Source organism: Pseudonaja textilis, chromosome Z (assembly GCF_049901715.1).
Source record: "Pseudonaja textilis isolate UNSWEBS1 chromosome Z, rPseTex1.2, whole genome shotgun sequence".
Classification (NCBI taxonomy): Eukaryota; Metazoa; Chordata; class Lepidosauria; order Squamata; family Elapidae; genus Pseudonaja; species Pseudonaja textilis.
In genome coordinates, this window is record NC_142008.1 from 39,133,200 (window position 1) to 39,153,855 (window position 20,656).

The 20,656-nt window shown below is 38.6% G+C and overlaps 1 protein-coding gene across 1 annotated transcript; it reads right to left on the reverse strand.

The window, feature by feature from the left end:
* Window positions 1–300: 300 nt before the first annotated feature.
* HOXA13 (homeobox A13) lies at window positions 301–2,737 on the reverse strand. The gene is made up of 2 exons (XM_026708222.1): window positions 2,005–2,737; window positions 301–545 (listed from the first exon to the last, which is right to left on the reverse strand). The coding sequence occupies exons 1-2, from the start codon at window positions 2,735–2,737 to the stop codon at window positions 301–303; spliced, it is 978 nt and encodes a 325-aa protein (XP_026564007.1).
* Window positions 2,738–20,656: the final 17,919 nt, after the last annotated feature.

Sequence of the window (20,656 nt, forward strand, 5' to 3'; positions counted from 1 at the left end):
AATAATACTTACACTGTTTTCGACAATATGTTATCTTTTAAAAATTGAGCTGCAATATCCCTGGTCCGTCTGGATTTTATAAGTCAGTCCCTGAAGTGGTGTCTTTTGGATTTTTAGGAGAACGTCTTAAAAGGCGCCTAATAACCATACTTATTCAAAAACCTTCTATCCAAAGACAGAGAGGGTTTTTTAAAAAGGAAAATGTTCATTATTTTGTATTTTTATTAATATTTTAAACTGGGCCAGGGGGAGAAAATTGAATTTTGTGGCCCCAAAGCAGCTATATTTCCATTAAATCCATTAACTGCTTGTCTTCAATTTGTTGATGACTTTTTTTTCTTTCACCCTTCTATTTTGGAACCAAATTGTGACCTGCCTCTCTGAGAGATTTGTAGCAGCCGATATCCTTCTTCTCTTGTCCTTGGTAATGAATTTATTTGTAGCATATTCCCTCTCCAGTTCTTTTAACTGAACTTTTGTATAAGGCACTCGTTTCTTCCTTCCACGCCTGTAGGAGTTGGCATCGGAAGGATGTGAAACCACATCTAGAACAGAAAACCAAAAACAGGAAGGCAGGTGCTATTATTATTCACAATTCTTAAACACATTATAAATATAAATTTTATGGATCAACAGATAATCCTTTTGCAAATTGGCTGGGTTAAATAAAGTTCAATCAACATTTGTACAAGTTCTCCAGGTAAGGAATTTCTTCTCTAGGACTAGTAATATTGCTTGTAAACTTCGTGACTTGTAACATAAAACAGGTTCTAGGAAAATCATATGCAGTTATCATAACCTACAAGGTAGCAACTGAGACCTTGTGAATCAAAAAGTATTTTTCAGCTAACTTTATGTGCTCAACAGTCTCTTTGCTTCTTGCCTATTCTCTCTTAGGAACATACAAAAACAAACAAAAAAAAACCAAACACCCAATATAATATCCTTGCATCCGTTCTCACAAGGAGGGCAACTGGCATCTAACTTCAGTACATCTGCAAAATGCAATGGGATTTGGGGAGGTACTAATACATATAATCTAGCAGCGAAGGCCCTACTTTTTTAATGTCAGAATAAAAGGAGAAGCTGTAATCTCTTTTTAAAGGGGTAGTCAGAAGAACAAGAGTGGAGACCAAGATTCTGATAACAGCACAAGTCAAAGAATCGCTGTTGGTGAGATGGGTAGCTATATAAATTGCTTAAACAATATAAATAAATCTAATTTCGCAGACTGTTAATGAGAAAGTGGTAAACTGGAAAGGAAAATAAAACACACTATTAGACAAAAGTAATGGAAACTAATCTAAGATGGCTGATAGAGCACTCACATGCAGAAAGCAGAAACTACAATTATATGAAATAATCAAAATAATCATATTATTTCTAAGAGTGATGATTTAATAAGAAACAGTGAGTTTACCTAAGAGGATTGCTGCTGCTGTGCTGATTATTAATTATTGTTATTAATCTCACAGACATGGGCTCAAAACATTAAAAAATTGCCCTACTTCCTGGAGATTGGGTGAAAATGGGAGCAAGAATCTCCTTGCAATGAAAGCTCAGTTATTTGCATGGCCAAGGTGCCCAATTTTCCACTGAACCCTCTGGTTCAGACCTCTTGGCACCCATGCCTGAGAAAAGAAAAGCTTGCGTGGGAAAAAGCTGGAGCACCGGATGGGGGAATGGGAACGTGAGATGTTCCCCGAGACTCACAAACTCAGGGCCCAGACAACTTGAGGAAGGCCCCAAACCCATCAGGCTCGCCAAGGGCGTCGAAGCGTCAGCCTTCTCCCCGTCTTATCTGACAGGGTAGAAAGCGTAGAAGGGGGAGAATGGGCTCCATTTCTCTTGTGAGCTCGAAACGAAGGGAATGGCAGGCAATTCGGGGACGGTGAGCGAGAAGACACCGAAGCAGCGGCCGCCCTTTGACATTTGGGCTGCAGAGCTACTTCGGGTGCTGCACGCATACTCCGCGGTAAGGGAAGGGCCGCGCAGGTGCTTTACCCGGCAGAGCGGATTTCCACAGGTGGGGCGGCTGGTTCTGCTCCTTGGGGCAATAGACCTGCCCGTTCCAGCCGTTAGGAATAGGCCAGGGCTGGTAGCCTTCCACGGGCAGCATGGAATCGTGCCTAGGCTCGCCCCGGCCGCCAATCGTGGGCACCACCGGCATATCCAGGTAGCCCGCCGGCATGGGTTGGTAAGGTCCGGCGGCGTAGCCCTGGTAAAAGGCGAACTCCTTGGCGCGCGAGGGGAAGTCTTCGCTGGAGGCCGCCACCGACGTCTCCATGTACTTGTCGGCGAAGGAGGAGGAGGAAGGCTGGGCGCAGGATTTGAGCGAGGCGTTATGGTGGTGGTGGTGGTTGACGCTGCAGGGGAAGTAGCCGCTGCTGAAGTAGCTGTAGGGCAGGGCGGCGGGGCCCGAGGAGCCCTGCACGGCGGCCGAGCAAGGACTGCACTGCTTGACAGCTGCCCCGGTCTCTGCCATCCCGGCGGCGCTGGGCGCTTCACTCGACGGATATGCGGCGGCGGCGGTGCTGCCCGGACCGGCCAGCGAGGCTGGATGAGCCATCAGATTCCTACACTGGTTGGCCGCCACGAAGTTGGTGCCTGCAGCCGCGGCCGCGGCCGCGGCGTGGAATCCCGCTTCCATGTTCTTGTTGATCTCCTCCAGGCTGTTGTCGTAGAGAAACATGACCGGCTCGATCCAGCGGGGATGGAGGAGCACGGAGGCTGTCATAGCCCGATCTGCATTGAGACCAGTGGCTCTTTTTTAAAAGCCCCAAAGACTGAAAAAAGAGATATTCAATCTCTCTGACTTGACCACGGCTGACGCGCCAGTATCGTGTCAGGCCGTCTCCCATTGGCTAGGCATTCCCCACATGATATGCAAAGCAGATGATAAACATCGGAGGAATAAAGTGCAGATAATTCAATAATGTCCTAATCGCGCTGGGGCTGGAATTCCTGCACGCGGACGGCACTGGCGCGCGGCTGCCCCTTCCACACCACACTCTGTGGGTCAAGAGAGGCACGAACGGGGGTGCTTAAGAACAGGTATTTCTCCCCACCCCAAAATATGCCTGCCCTCCCTCCCCTTTCCCCTCTCTTCAGCACATTGCCTACGGGGCATTTTTTTCCAGCGGGAGATCCACGGGTCCTGATGTCAAACTTTCCCTAACTCGTTCTTGCTGATCTACTTGGTGGTAGATTTTTCGGGGGAAGGGGGTGTTTTGTTTAGATCCTCCATTCCGCCCACCCCGATTCACTCGACATATTGATATCCTACCGGAATTGCAGAAGCCTCTTGCCTTGTTCTGGCTACAGTTACACCTACCAGAACCAGATTTTAAAAAGAAAGAAATAACTTATTTTCAGACCACCAGGAACATGACAATTCTTTGGCAAACGCTTAAATGCCATGTATTTTCTTCTGCAATCTACTACTTTACTTTCTATAGTAAAAGTATACAGAATGTTACCACTCTTGCTTAAAAACAATATTTTACCCCTCCCAGAGAAAACCATTAGATGTGCAAGTTGTAGATTGGTTTTGTAAGAATACAGAAGATCAGGGGTTAAAAGAGACATGAATCAACCGCAGTAACCTACCTCGTCCCTACAACAGTAAAATGTACAGCCTGTAATTTTTGCTTGAATCATCTCCTACTATAAAAAGAAAAAGAGAAACAGAACCAACAAATGGGAAAATTTATTGTCTATGAGTGTCCGCAGAGGCTTCCTAATAGTAGCAGAACTAATATTGCTGCTGCTGTTGCTGCTGCTGCTGCTACTACTGCTGCTGCTACTACTACTACTACTACTACTACTACCACTAATGTTAACCTAGACATATTCAATAAAAATAATATAAACCAAGAAAATGCTGCTGAGGCTGCAACCTCAACACAGTTCTAATAAAATAAAAAAAACCATTATCTGTGAAGGTGTGCATGTATTTAAAGAAATTATACAGGGATATGTGTACTGTAAACAGGGAACTATTGACGAAATGCGTTCCTTATAAACAAGTACATTAAAGATGATGACATCACTGAACGAAGAATGTGAGAAATTTGCCCATCATTAGACTTTTAAAGAAGGGAAAAGGTTTATATTATTTTACACACGGCGATAGTGTTTTGTTTGATGTTGCGGGGGGGGGGGGTGTGCTTTAATTTTTGATGCATTTTGGGTCATATTAAAGAATGGCTATGCTAACTGTGGGAGTCACCACCCTTATTTTCTCTGGCTGGGCATTCTAAACTCTTCATTGTTCAGCAAGTTTCTTTCTCCTGGTCTGTAAGGAAGGAACTGATCTGCCAGTTCTCAGGGCCTCCAGTCCCGCAAGCCCGTTCTGAGAATGGTATGCAATCCGGGGAGTTTGTCCCTAAACAATATTTCAGCGAATTCTTTTAATTGTAGCCATAAAGGGATCTTTCCCCCCCAGTCCCAACCTCTCCTGGAGTATCTTTTTCCGCATTCTTTCTCATGCCCAAAGGCAAATATTTATTCCTAGCATATTTTCAACCCCCTTCCCCGCTTCCTTTCCTTTCCTTCTCAAAAGGCTTGAGCCTTCGGAAAAAATATAAGCTTCGGACCTCTTTCCATTATTCCATGGAAGGAAGCAGGGAGCTTTCTCTGTCCCTGACCAGTTGGGAATCTCATTCCTTCAAATGCAAACCAGCCGGACCCAAAGGCAACTATCCTGCACAGAACATGAGCTCCTTGTCTTCTTCACCCCCTTCACACAGGCTAAAGGCATAGCGTTCCTCTAGATACTGGTTAAACTTGACTAGAGGCCAAGGTCAAGTTGAAAGCTGGGGTCCGACTAATGCCAGAAGAATTACAACCGCCAGTGAAGCCCCTGCAGCCTGTTTGGCGCATCGGGCAGCCCTCCCCGAAAAGAGGCAAAATGCTTCTTTCTCCTCTTGTGCCCCCCCCTTGGAAAAACCACTTCTATGTTACTTTCACACTTAATATGTGTGCAAATGTCTATAAAAACATGTATTTAGACACCCCAAATGTATGCATGTAGATGTTTATCTTCCTTCCTTCCTTCCTTCCTTCCTTCCTTCCTTCCTTCCTTCCTTCCTTCCTTCCTTCCTTCCTTCCTTCCTCCCTCCCTCCCTCCCTCCCTCCCTCCCTCCCTTAAGAGCACTTCCAATGTTTTTAAGTAGTTTCAAAGGAAAGGAAGATCCTCATTAGGATACTAAAAATTAAGATCATCGCTGTTGGAAAAGTGTTCCAAATTTCAACTGAATACTCTCCATTCATAATGAGAGTAGACACCAGTAAATAAATAATTGAGCAAAGGCAAAGGTATATCTTAAATTGTAGTTAAATGAATGAATTGAAAACTACCCAGCTAAAAGTGAGAAGAAAGATGGGCCATGAGCCTGGGGCAAGATTGTCACAAAGATCCTGCTCCCTTTTGTCCTGCCTGACTAGACTGGTCAAAATCTGCTAGAAGCCGTCCTTGATTTCCTAAGTGAAGTTCTTACAAAGGAGCAACTGGCTTTTAAATTGTTCTACTCAGCACTGAAAGGACATGGGTGAGAACTGGAACAGAGTGTAGAAGAAATTAACCCTCCACACCAAGACTCCACTGCCTCCTTGTTGCTTGGCTTGGGGGGGGGCGCTTGGGGGGGGTCAGTACAAATACTTGTATAGGTGTTGTTGGATTCTTTCATGATGGATATTAGTTTCGCAGAAAATATAAATATGTACTCTGGTTTAACTCCCCCCCACCCCTTAGAGATTTTCTCTAAGCTGGAATCTTTTACTTGGTGGAATTTGCTCTGCTGCTATCAGCACCCATCAGGAATCATCCTTCTCAATGTGGCCTAAAAGTTTATTTCCAAGATGAGAGAGAATTGCTTACTGCTGGTGAATATGGTTTTCTGGGAACACAACAAAAAATTGGATAAATCCTGTCCAGCAATGGCGAGGACTGCACCTTATTTCCCAGCCTCTCTTCCCCACCACCACCATGTGTATGTATGAAAGGAAAGGAAAGGAAAGGAAAGGAAAGGAAAGGAAAGGAAAGGAAAGGAAAAATTGTCACAGCACAATTGGCAGCAACTATTTCATAACCGTATCCTAATCTATTCCTTAGAGGAAATCCATTCCTTGGAGGAATAAAAAATAATTATGGTCAGGGTTAGGGTTAGGGTTTGCAATGTCTGCAATAAAAGAAGGAAACTTAGAGAAATATTAAAGGACGCCACGGAACAAAAAGCGTTTGATTATTTCCTGTCCTGGCTCCTCTACATTAGCTAAAAATTAAAGAGTTATATTTATCCAGGAGTATTTGAAGATTTGAAAAGTAATGAGAGCAAAGTGGTTGGTTGTTCTTGAAGTCAGAAAATGGGAAGAACTGAGATTCAGAGGTGGATTTTTATTTCTCCCAGTCTTTCTCATATGTTAAGGTACTATAGCAAAAAGTAGACCGAGTTCTACAACAAAAGACCAGGGCTGATGTCTCAGTCCTGTCCTCAACTCATGCACAGCTAGTGGTGTCTTTGGAATGAGTGTTCATGAAAGAATATGGTGCCAAGATTTAACAGAATACACACAATACCAAATTTTAAAAATGATAGTTTAGTGCCGAAAATTTTTACCTAGTTTCAATAAAAAGAATTTGTGTAGCAGTACAGTCAGTGTGTCCGTGTGTGTGTCCGTCCTTCTCTTCTGCTGGTTCCAACAACTACACTGAAATATCAACAAAATTAACAAACTTGCTATTACATTCCAGGGCGTGTCAATTGAAAAAGTTGGCTCTGTTGATTTCACTGGGATTTACACAGAGATAATTTGAAGCTTTATTTCAAAGGTTTACTAAAGATACATTGGATGCTGCATTGTAATGAATGGAATTAATGAAGCCTAACTGGAAAACCTCACTCTTAATTTCACTAGATTGAGTAATCTTGTTGTAGCCAGCAGCTTGAATCGGGTTCAGTTTAATTAATCTGGGCTTTGCTCCATGATGATCTCCTGTAGTAGTAACAGATTGCATGTACAGTATGTATGCAACTTCATATTAAATTCCCTAGTAATCTAGATCTCCAAAATGAAGTAAGCTCTTGGATAACAGTTGGAACACCCTTTAATTGAATTCAAGTCTCCATAGAGCTTTCAAATTATTGGACACTGCATTTATTTTCCAGGGCAGATGGAAGAACCTATTTTCTCTATAATTTTTTCCATTATGATATTGTTGAGTCAACCTTAAGAATGAGTTTCTCAAATAACTAAACAGCTTTTCAGCAGCATTTGCATCCTGTACTGCCTGAGTGTTGGGACTTTAGGTTGTTGTTGTGGGGTTTTTTGTGGGGGGGAAGAGAGATAATCGGAAAATAAGAAAGATATTCAAAGGACACCCAGAAGTAGAGAATGGCCACCCAAAAGCAAATTTATCTTAAATATGAGGGAAGGTATAAAAAAGAAAATAAGTACAGTTACATTAAAGTAAAAAAAAAAATAGTGGAAAATGTTAACCCATCTTTGGCTTTTGTGATTTAAAAATTGAGTATTTTTCGAACCTTGATTCAGAACTCAAAAAATATGTAAAACATATAGGGAATATAAATAAATTAAAGACTGAAGGTGATTTAGTGCCTATTGGTCAGAATTTAACAAAGCATACAATGCACATTTCTGACAATTTTTGTCGTTTTTCCATAACTATATATAGGCTTTCTAGAATTTGTGAATTAGATATTGGTAGAGAATCTCTCCTCCCCCCCTCCGTGTGTGTGTGTGTGTGTGTGTGTGTGTGTGTGTGTGTGTGTGATGAAAACACAGTTGAAATTGATATTAATTTATTTCTCTCCTTAAGCTACTTTTCTAAGATGTAACTTTAACACATCAGAATTGTGCTAAAGGCTTTTATTGGGGGCAGGCTGGGGTGGAGATTTAATATGAATACAGAAATGAAAATCAGATATTAGATCTGTTTCTTGGATGAGCAGGTTGATATATATATATTATTATTTATTGTTACTATTCCACAAGCAAAATTGGATGTTCAATCCAGCAGTTTATGGAACAACCTATACCCCCCAAAAATGCAACCAGGGTTTAAAAAAAAAATATTTTTTTAATTGACAGTGTGATAATACTATATATCAATATACTTTATTGTTTCAATAATCAAATATACAGAAGAGAAATAAAAGTTAATATTTTGAAAATTATTTTTTATATATTATCTACAATTGAAAGCATGTTTTGCTTTCCCTGTTTGTGCCTGGAACTTATCTTAATTTCTTTCACAATTAGCGCAAAATGTGCTGTTGCAGAGAAATAATTAAATAGATATCTGATATTGTTTGTAATTATTTCTGAACTTCTACTTAATTGTAATATCTGTGAAAAATATCAAAAGTATCATTTTTACATATATTGTGTATTCTCAAAACTATTTTAAAATAAATCCACTTTTTTACCAGGTTATATACTTTATAGAAAAACCTTTTTTAATGTGTTTTGAAATCAATTTTGAAACAAACCCTTGATCCCATTTGTAAGAGAGAAAGATGTAAAATAAAAAGAGATTTTCTTGAATCTATTACACAAAATTCCTTTATCCCACATCAAGTTTCCCATAATCCTTAGAATTTACCTAAAGTAGATGAGCTTTGGCCATTAAAGACACACAACCACATTTTAACTAAAAGTATACAGTAATCAGGAGTCTACAGTACTCCTTTGTGCTGGAATGTACTACGTTATGCTGTGTTATCTTGTGTTTTTTAAATCCCTTTAGAAGAGGACATTCCTTATTTGTGGATACTCCCAATGGAAAAACCAATTTAAGAGAGAGGAGTATTGTATTAGATAGGATTCTATTATGAAATATGTGAATGTTTCCTTCTTCATCCATAGAGGAGCTGATACAATATGGAGAAGCCGAAGAATTCCTCTTTGAATGAATGGGGGAATCTTGCTAATTGATGGATTTCACCACAAAGACTTAGGAAGTGCCCACAATGGTCGCTATTCTCTATTTCCTGAGGGTGGAGGTTGAAGTCCTATTAGCCTAAGCTGAAATATTTTCTATTGAGATCCATCCCTTGCGAAGCAGCAGTGGTTGCACAAACATGTTTCCAACTATAACCCTAGGTGAGCAGGTCATTCATTGGAATGTAAAGAATATTTGGCCAAGGGTTGTGTGAACTGTTGCTGTACAACCAAGCAAGGGGGAATTATCCTCACACTCCACTGTCTGAACTATATATCTTTGGAGACTTTGATAGATGGCAAGTTTGCTCTCATTGTGTCTAGGGACAACATTTAGGGTTTGACAAGAGAAATAACTTTCCTGATAAAGCTGTGATCATAGTATCATCATTCTGACATAGGCAAAACACCAGTAATGTATGAGTGGCTCTCCCAAGATACTTCAACTGAAATCCTTCCACTTCAATTCTCTTAAGAGGGGAGGGGAAACCTTACTGCCTATAAGAATGACTGATAACCAGGGAGAAAATTCATAGGTGTAAATGGTTTTAATCATTACATTAAATTAAAATACTTTGAAGCCACCTTCCATAATCTGGTATCTTCCAAACATGTGGGAAGCAATTACAGCTCATCTAATTTCCATCCACTTGGGATTTATATAGACCAACATATTTGTCAAGTTAGGATAGTTTAGAGCAATTACCAGAGAGCTTAATGGAGAGGAAAGATTTGAGAACAAAGAAACTTCATCCAATTGAGTGAGGTATCATAGACTTTGAACTGAGATAGATGTACATTGGAAAAGCATTGTCAGAAAGATATGGGCGTTGCCTTCTTTTTCTTTCACCCTTATTGACCCTGACCCAATGGGTCTCTGAATGGGGCCAGTATTATTAGATGTAATCTAATACATGTTCATTACTAAAAAGCAGTGCACATCATACAAACAGAGTTGCATAGAATATAGGTCGTTCTCAGTAACTATGGTTGTTTACTGTATTAAAATGCTACCTTCTTTTGCAACTGAGATATGTAACTGAGATATGAGATGCCTGAACAAATTCTGATATTTTCACCCATTCAGCAACTGTAGCCTCAATAACAAATCTCTTCAATCTAAATACAAGTATTTTTGCAATGTCCAAACGAACCAGAAGTTTAGTCTTCGGAGCTTTCAGACTCATCCTGGAGCTCCTCCCTATGGATCTTCTCTCTATCAGAATATGTGCTTTTTTTGAACAAGTATTTTTCCCGATTTCAGTAAAATTTCCAACTATTTATACATTTAGGATAGAAGTGTTTTCTCCTCTAAAGCCTTTAACCCTACCCCAGGGACTGAATGGTCCACAGATTAAGGATTTTTTTTAAAAAAATATATATATAAAGAAAATGTTATTGGTACATATTCTCCCATAAAAGTTAGGTGTAGACCAACCAAGAAGACCCATATTTTGATGCATACAACCTTGGAAGTTTGTGGATATCACTAGGCCAGTTATTTTCAACTCAGTCATTTCACAAAGTCACTGCTGTGGGAATGGTACTAGAGAAGAAAGTACTCTGTATCATGTTGAGTTCCATGAGAAAAAGCAAAATATAAATCTGATGACTGACTGACCAATTATAAAGTATCAACAAAATGCAGGAAGTTCATGCATGGAATAACTTCTTAGTTGGCTTCCAGCTATTTAAATTAAGGATTCCAGTTAACCCAATATTATTATTTAATTAATATATATTTTATGAGCAAAAGAAGTCCACTAAGAATTACTGAATTAATGCAGATAACTAAAACTGCTTTGGAACAATATTATTGTGTCAATCAATTTCTGTTCTAGGACATTTGTAGAAAACCCATAAAAATAATAAAATCAGTGAAAGTATTTTCCAGTGCCTAGTTTTATGATTGAAATCATGACTGAAAAAGAGGTTTAACTACATGAGGATTTTGAAGTGGGACCTTTACATCTTACAGCAATCATAATGTGTGTGTCCAATACATGCTATCTTTGCTGAAACTATCTTAAAAATTAACAGGATGGCTCCCTTTAACACAAGATACTAAGAAGATGATTGAATGCCTGTAATATTCAGAACCATAAGCCACCCAGCTAATTTAGCGTACCTTGCCATAGAGTTTTGTGAACCCAACTTTGCAGATGCTATTTCTCATGTGCATTGGTAAGACTGTAGGCTTCTTAGGAGTAATTCCATTGATTTTAATGGGAGTTAATTCTGAGCAGACTTTTCCTGAATTATATTCATGACTTAAGCTCCAAGCAATCTTACAAAGAGTTAGTACTACTTTAATAACCAGGGATTTTAAAACTCAGTGTGACCTGTTCTGATATAATGGCTTGCTGCAGGCCACCTTATTTCTTTTTAAAATAAATAAGGGAGTGAATGTTTCATAAGGGCCGTTCCTTAAGCAGCACGTCCCGTTCTTGTGAGGATGGAGGGCGATTAAACAGTTGACAGGAAGTACCGTGGAATCTCCATCCAGCACGATAAAGAACAACCACGAAGCAAGCAAGCAGCTCCCACGCCGGAATTCTTGAACGGCTATAAACATATTGAAGCCACTCTGTAGCGCCAGATCTACCCTTGGCACTGAATCGTGCTCTACCGAGAGTTTAGATGGAGATCGTTTCTGAAAGAGATTACCATCGCAAAGGGAGGATCCGTTTAACAACTTTGTTATGGAACACTTTGGAAAGCTGAACAGGGCCCAACGCAGACTTGTCAAAACACAGGGAGAATTTGTATCTCTATTGACGCAGAGAGCTTGACCTTCCACGAGTTGATTCCTTCCTAACCATTGCGTTCAATGGGCTTGACGTTCAACGCGCAGACTCGGCACTGCGGCCCTCCATGGCTGCCGCTCTACACTCTGGTGATGACATTTAGCGCCGCGAAATTATCCAGCCTTAACCCGTTCCACGGTTGCAGAATTGCAAGGCCGTCTCTAAAATAAAAGCAGGCAAATCCTATATCTCGCTGTCCTACCTTACCTTACCTTACAGTTAGGGCTGCTGAAAACATCTGGGTTTCTTTATCCTACAAACACTATAAGTTATGTATAATATAGCTCAAAATCTAAGATGGGGTGGGGTGGAGGTGCATATTCACAAGTCTGTTTATTCTCCCTTGCCTAATTCAGGAATTGTCTCCCCCCCTCCCCTTTTTTCTTTTTTTCAAGAGCTCTATAGAGTTTTGATCTAGGAGCTGGGAGGGAGAAAAACAAGGTTCAAATCTTTCCCCAGCTTGTAAACCCCTGGGTGACTCTCGGAAAGTCACTCTGCTTCAGCTCAGCCTGATGACAAGACTGCTGAGGAGAGTATAAAAAAGAAGGGAGAATCCATGTGAACAAGCAAGAATTCTTGAAATAAAGGGAGAATGTAAATCTAATAAAGGAGTATCTCTCTTTTTGGCTTCCATTGAGTTTGACAGTCCTTATCAATATATTTATGTGTGTGGTATCAAATTGCTAATTAATCTTTTTGGTTTCCACTGAATCTGATAGTCATTATCAATATATTTATGGGAAATACTAAGTATTAAAATGCTAACCAATCAATTTATGAAGGTAGTGGGGCAGGATAGATAAGGAAAGAAAACCTGGGTTCTGATTTTAGATTCTCAACAAGCAAAGGTTTCACTTCACTGACAAGTTGTGTTCTGGCTTTAATAAAACACTTTTGGAAAACATCTCTCAACAGACCTTTCCTGGCAGGGAGAGGCCAATCCAAAACATTTTATTATGATTTATACCCATGTTATTGTATGGCAGCTTGTGTATGATTTTTACAAAGAAAGGTGGGTTATGAATATCTAAGTAAATGAATAATCTATCAATTGTAATCTAAAGCAAGACATTTTAGTGATTCCAGCTTCAATAATAAATGTAACTATTTATTAAACAAATTTACCACACGCATGAACATGCAGAGCTTCAAGTATTGTTTTTGGCCACTAGCTCAAGCTGACCTTTTTGTCCATACCACTCACCCCCTCACAAAACTGATTACCTTTTTGAGGTTGAGAAATAGCCAAATTATTCTCCAGGCTCCTCTTCCTTCCTATGTCTGACTCAGGTTAGAAAACCCCTTGTGGGTTAGAAAGAATCCAAGCACTTGCTCCAAAGCAAGTTTCCCTGCCAGTCAGTTAGGTAAAGAAAGGTAGAAGAGAAGGTTTTGATGAAGGATTTCCTTGAGATCCTATAGTTATGGAGATGGAGGAGTCCTTGATCATATATGGCTAGAAGAGGACAAAATGCTTCATACTATGAAAAGTCAAAATGGCCAAGTCTACATTATCAAATATTATATGTTGTTTTCTTAAATTCTCAAGGTAAAACCACCTAACAGAAAGGATCTGGATCTGGAATGTTGCTGGAACTTAGGGATCCTTTTGTTAGTGAACACTGTATTGGACTTTTCTCTGCATGTACACCACCATTTTCTCTTGCCTCCTCTTGACTGGGATAAGAAAGCTGAAGTAGGGTTGAAAATGTCCAGTGACTGTCAAATATATTTCCCTCCTTCTTTTGGGAGTTGCAAGCCTGTCTCATCTTAATAGAAAAAGTCCTACCTTTAACAAATTCATCAGGAATGAAGGGACTTAGATAAAAGATCCTGAAAGTTGTAGGTACTTTATTATTTCAATCAAGGAAACAGGCTTCCTGTTTATCATATTTCTAACAGCTTTGTTCAATAGAAATGGTTCTAAGAGTTGACTTCAGGCAAAAATGTAATGTAATCTAAAAATGTCATGTAATCTTAAGCTAATCAATTTTATATGAGGGTTTAATTTAAAAAAAATAAAAACTGAGCTCGGAGATAAATGCAGCTCATCAAATCATAACACAGATGTACAAAAAAATATATGCCAAGAACCAAACTTTAAAGCAAAAAATCCAGAAATACAGCAAATACATATTGTGATTACTCTAACCCAATGTCTTTCATTACATAAATCTCTCTCCTGTGATCTGTCTTCTCAAAGTTAATTAGTTTCAAAGGAAAGTCATTTACAGATAATTCATCTCTTTATTTTTCAGACCAAGTCATTGTAATTTCAATGAAGAGACTTATATGTTACAGTTTCAGTATTTTCTGTACTTCACAAAAAATAAATTCAATTTAGAAACTACCGAAAGAAAGTGAAAAGTAAATTATCTATCTTGACAATCACAGGCAGCAACAGAAATACACAACGTACACTCAATGTCCTTGAAATATGGCTTTATATACTTATCAGTCAGTTAGTCAGTCTCACTCCCTCCCTCCTCCCTCTCTTTCTCTGAATGACATGCAGTGTAAGTACCAATTTAGGGAAATAATTACATCTGCTGTTTGGAAAGAGGTAATAATTAGGTTAAAGAAATTAAGGAGTCTGTTTGCCCTGTTGCCTTGTCAGCCTCTGTTTGTGTTGCATGTTAAGCCTTGGTCCATTGCATGCTCATCCAGAAAGAGTTAGAAATAAGGGACGGAGTGGAATAAAAATGTATTTTCAGACATGGACAAGGAAAAAGAATCATACTTCAGTTTAAGAGTCAAACAGGCAAGAAAACAATACAATAAAATTGAACCAACCCCAGACAAAGAATAAAGAGTGGACATTTACATTGCTTTACATTCATAATTATGAAAGTAAGCTGGCATCCTTGATGTAATAGAGGAAAAATATAGGTTTCCAAGTAATTCTGGTTTAAGATTTCAAATACCATCTTTTTCAGTTGGCATAACAACTGTAACAAGAGGGGATGGATATTTCCTGCTAAACTGCAATCAAATCCATTTATTGCAATGAAATGAATTTTTGCTTGCCCTGTTGGTGTTTGCATGCTGGAAGTAGTGTTAATTCATACCATATGTATTTGTATAAATTCTTTTTAGTAATTTCATGCTGATTATGTAGGATGCAGCAAAAGTTTATGATATTTTATATTACTTTAACAGCAAATTATCACTTGAGGAACTGAGACTCAAGGACTTGACTTCTTAAATGTTTCCCAAAACATTCCAAAAATGTTTTCTGTTCAGATGGGTAAGGTTGATTACATTTCTTATTCTTCATTATCTGTGTAAATCAGAAGTTTCATCTGGATTCCTTGACTTTAAAAGTAAGTAAAATCTTCTTAAACTCTTTTCAATCAAATTCCATACCTGATGAGTACATGAGTCCATCCACCTTTTTTTTCCTGGCAACTATACTTAGGTGGTTGCCTTCTTTTGTACCGCCTAATCTATTTTACAGTGCTAGTATTATCTGATTTAGTAATAACCAGATCAACCTTGCTTAGGAGAGACTGATTATATCAGCTGAGTGTATCAGTTATTCAGGCCTGGTCAGCTATCCATAAGGCAGAATGAGGCAATTGCATATCTTCAGTGTTATGAAAAGGCTGACACTGAGAAGACCCAGACTCAAATTCACTCTCAGCCACAGATGGTCACTTAGTATCCCTGAGCCCATCCCTTTTTCTCAACCCACTTCACTTTTCTGTTGTTTTAAGGAGGAATAGAAATGAGAATGTAGAATATACACCCCCAAAAGTGCATATCTACCAAGTTCATTTTGTATTTCCAGGGATGGCAAAAGGTCTTTATGAAATGCTTGGATTACACACCAAAATTAATTTGCCAGCCAATAATATTGCATACAATATTATTGTGGCACAATATCAGGATATTTTAGGAAATGTATTTCCAGAATTGAACCTTCTTCTGGGGACCTGCCATCAAGAGAGGCCTGTTGCTGGTCCAAACAGGCCTTCCATTCTGTAGAATCCTCTGTGCCCAGGTTAGAAATGGCCAAAAATCTAGCTGGCATTTCATAAGCAAATGTTAGCTGCTCTATTCCAGAATGCAACCATCCAGATAATATTAGTTTTAGACTGCTTATGATATTTATATGGATAGGTTTGGGGTAATATCATTTTAAATGTTTGGACTGAGTTTTAATTTTGTGTCAGCTATCCAGAGTCAATCAAGATTAGGATTATAAATATATGCATAAATAAATGCATAAATAATACTATCATTGCCTTGATTTCTTTGGGCAGAGTATATGTGTGTATGCTCATGTTCTTTCTATTCTATCCAAGAATTTAGATTCTGTGGTTGTTGTGTATCTAAATCAGATTACATATTCCAATAACTTGGTTATTCTTCCAACTTTCAAAATATTTTTAAAATGGACTTTTTAATTTGTTTTTGTTTATTCATAGCCCTGTTTGTTTAGAACAGCACCAGAGAATAAATGGCAGAAATCATATTTGAAACTAGTTGGAGAAATGGGGGAGAGGTAAGGATTTATGTGTAGATAAGCGCTGATGTTATTCCATATCTGTAGTTGTAGTTCTTTCCTTTAGATGTTCAATAATTTATGTTTGGGAAAAAAATAGGGATTTAGTCTGTCTGATCCACAAAACAAACCCTTCCTTGGAGTATTAGAGCAAGAAAACATATTGGATGGGAAACTATATTAATGCAATAAAATGAATATTTGCCAATGCCTGAAAGATGGTAACTTCAGGACACCAGCATTCCCATTTCCCAATCATATTTCCCATATTAACTGGGTCAAAGGCTGTTTCAGAAAGGACTGGGTACATAGGGTGCTGTTTTTTGACAAAATGGCCATAGTTCAAAATTAGTCAGTTCCAATAAAAGAACATATATAGCTCAGGGTTGGAATGATGAATTCTTGGTGCTCTCTGAGCTTGGTTATCTTCTTGCAAATGCTTCATTTTTCAAACTAGGTAACATTATAGATGCACTAGTTTGCACTACTTTGCACTAGTTTGGGTAATGAAATGTCTGCAAGAAAACAATCAAGCTCAGAAAGCATCAACTACCTTCAGTTCTTTCACTGAGGTTTCAGCATTTCTGCTTTCATATGAGTCATTAAACAAAGCAATTAGAAAACTGCAAGTTCTTAGTGTAAACAACACAATTTTCTTAAACGTGCATAGCTGATAAATTGATTATAACACAACCTTGTACATTTTGAGTTTGAAGTAAACCACTTTGTTCTTCAGAGATAAGTCATTAGAAAAGTCAGGAAAGAGGCCATAATTTTCAACTTGTTCCTAAACTTTAGTTTCCAATATACCCAAAGAGCAGGCAAATGGAAAAGAATGAAACATTTGCAATGGAACCACATTTGTAAGGCTACAGTTTCCAATTATCAAATACAAAAGCCAAAGAAACATTTCTTTCTTAGTTTGGTGGCTTTGCTGGCAAATAAAATTTAGCCAGGGACATATTGGTTTATTTAATCATAATAATTAATGTTATCTATAACCCCAATCCCATGAACAAAGGACTTTAGCTAGTGTATACCAGTTTGGCAACAGCAATTATAACAATAAGAATATAAACTCAAAACCTGCCAAGCCAAATAACAAAGAGAGAACAGCATTAAAATAGCTAAGATGCCTCCAAGATGGATGGACTCAATTACAGTGGTGATGGGTGCACTGTTGGAAGATCTGAAAGGTCCATATTAGGGAGAGATTGTTATGGGGAAAATGTATCTATGTGGGCCTCTAGGAATTGACCCAAGACAGAGATCTTGAAACAACATAAATTTCAGTTATTTATTAAATGCTGGAAATGTTGGGTCTGCCCTTATAGAATAGAATAGAATAGAATAGGGAATGGAATGAGAATAGAACAGAACAGAACAGAATAGAATTCTTTATTGGCCAAGTGTGATTGGACACACAGGGAAATTTATCTTGGTGCAAATGCTTTCAGTGTACATAAAAGAAAAGATACATTTGTCAAGAGTCAAGAATCATCAGGTACAACACTTAATGATAGTCATAAGGTACAATAAGCAATCAAATCATACAAAGGTAGAATGGATTTTCTGGAACATGGAGGCTACTGTTGAGAAGGTCTGTCCCCTCGTTCACCCAAAATGCTTCTTACAAGATAGGGAATTCTCTACAGGTCCTCCCTAAATCACTGTACCCTAATGGACAGATTCACTTCTGGCAAGATATTGTCAGATAAATCTTGACAGTGCAATTTTAAAGCTGATAACACAGTTCTTTTTTTTTAATCAATTATCTCTTTTTCTTGTCAACTCATCACATTCCATCTTCACTTTTATTTTCCACTTTGCAAATCTTTTTGACATTTTTCATTTCAGTAATCCTCACCATAAATATTGAAACAGATCAATAACTAAGGCTGGATTTCCCAAACACCAATTGGAGATCTTTGTGATATTCTCCCTCTCTCCCCCTCTCTCCCTCCCTCTCTCCATACATTTTTGCCAAATAATTAGGAGATTCTTTTTTATTAAATGTGAAAATGTTAATTCAATTAAATTACTCAATCAAGTTTTCCTCCAATCCCCACCATATAATGTTGTGATGGTAGCCTGACCAAACTTGCTGGAGATTAAAACAAAGGCACTTCTGGATCGATATACTTTGAGATAATTTCTGATGCTTTGTTAGTAATCAAAACTAAAATGAGGTTACAAAGAAGTCTGGGTCTATATCCCATTCCTTTCTTAGATCCAAGGTTCTTCGCACAATGAAAAAGAAAGAAAGAAAGCACACCACATTTTGACCTTCAGACATATGCACCTTTCAAATCTTATCATTTGATCTGTTACAGTCCTGAGATTACTTCAAAGTTTAATTATCACCCATGGATGACCTGCTTATCAGAATAATCCTACTCATTTTTCCATCTCAGAATGTATAAATTGTTTTAAAGTATATGTCTGTGGTAACCCTTCTTTTGTATTTACTATGAATAAATAATTAAATAAACCATAACAACAGATTATAAACATAAATAACAGCAAACAAACTGCAATTATATCTTTGGGGAGGCAGGATATATTATGATTTCTGTGTACATAATAAACATAACTATATTAGATTGTATACTATAGGATGATTAACATAAACTAGATTAATGAGTACCTATTTGCCACATTGAAGTGTTCTGTAATTTATGTAGTCTTCCACCTATTAAGCTTTTGTGGCCCCCTGATACACTGCTTGGTTGGTTAAGGTGTCAAGCTAACACCAGAGGACAAGGAGCTGCAGTCCCATTTTAGCACAAAGCCAGCTAGGTGATCTTGGGCCAGACAGTGTCTCTCAGCCCTGGGAAGGAAGCAATGGCAAATGACTTCTGAAAATCCTTGCCAAGAAATTTATAGGCTTTCTCCCAGAATCAGACATAATTAAGCAAAAGAAAAACAAAACCTCTCCATCTACATAATGGTCCTACTTTTTTCTTTTAGTTTCTTGGGTTTTTATATATAAATTCTGTTTTAATTTATATATTTTTATATCTTCTAGCTTTTCACAATTTTTCTATATTTTTATTTCTGCAGAGATGTATCCTCTATGCCAGTGGTCACCAACTGGTGGGCTGCGGCCCACTGGTGGTCCGTGAAAAAATTTTGGTGGTCCGCAGAGAAATGTCACCCCCCAAAGCATTTAATCCAAGCTGCACAGGAACACAAGGCTGCGCTGCCCACATGGCCCCCAGGAACCCTCTCTGCCCACTCCTTACCTGGCAAACTTGCCTGCTTAAGTTGCTATTTCCCCCCGACCATCAGCTGTTCTGTTGTGCCAGATTTAGATTAGCTAGAGAGCAGGAAACCTTGGATTTCTTGCTTTCTACCTAATCTTTAGATCTTCGGTTCTGCTTTTAAACAGAGCTGAACCTTCCTTAGGACTGAAGCTTCTATTGTTCAGTGCAGGTAGCTGATGTCAGAATCATAGATCTCTAAGTGAATCTGTGATTCTGTGAGCAACTCAGTCTGCCTGCCTGTTTGCCTGATTTTGGGTAAAAGTTGCTCTTTTTTTAATAAAAAATTCAATATTTACATACATGGTGTGTTGTGAGTTAATTTTGTGAGTTTGCTTGCTAGCAAATTTTATGAGTTTGTTTATAAGCAAATTTTATGTGATAGACTCAGGTGAATGAATGAATCTGTGATTCTGTGAGCAACTCAATCTGGCTGCCAGCTTTGCCTGATTTTGGGTAAAAGTTGCTCTTTTTTAATAAAAAAATTCAATAGTTACATAAATATTTATAATATTTACATACAAGCCGTGCCCAACCAGTCACATGACCACCAAGCCACATCCACAAATTAGACCATGCCCACAGAACTGGTTGTTAAGAAATTTGAATCCAACCCCTGCCTCTGTGTGTGTGTGTGTGTGTGAGAGAGAGAGGGGGGAGAGGGGAGAGAGAGAGGTTAGATCAGATCTCTCTCTCTCTCTCTCTCTCTCTCCCTCTCTCTCTCTCTCTCTCTCCCCCATGAACGTCAGCAAGCCACTGTCAGTCAAAATTCATATTAGTGGTCCCCGGGATTTAAAATTATGAGTTTAGTGTTCCCTGAAATCCGTGATCTATCCCCCTGCTCTATGCTTTTAATTACTGCACTCCACCCTTCCTATGTTGGTCTATGATCATAATAAAATACATATGTGATGCTGTGCTGTGCTGTGTTGTGTTTATGTTGTGCTGTATGCTGTGTTACGAAGCACACAGTATGACTGGTAAATAAAGGCATATAGAAATTCAAGAATCAGAATTCCATCAGCCTTTAGGGTTTCTTCTTCCTCTTCTATATGCATTTTGCTGAAATATTTTCCTTCGGCATTCAGAACTTCCTGCTCAAAAACAAGCAGCTGTCA

Bases quoted from the DNA above. Each gene is read 5' to 3' on its own strand.
- HOXA13 (XM_026708222.1), bottom strand. From the start codon at position 2,737: ATGACAGCCTCCGTGCTCCTCCATCCCCGCTGGATCGAGCCGGTCATG. The intron at 546-2,004 runs GTAAAGCACCTG...TTTCTGTTCTAG, and splicing joins GTGGAAATCCGCTCTGCCGG to ATGTGGTTTCACATCCTTCC.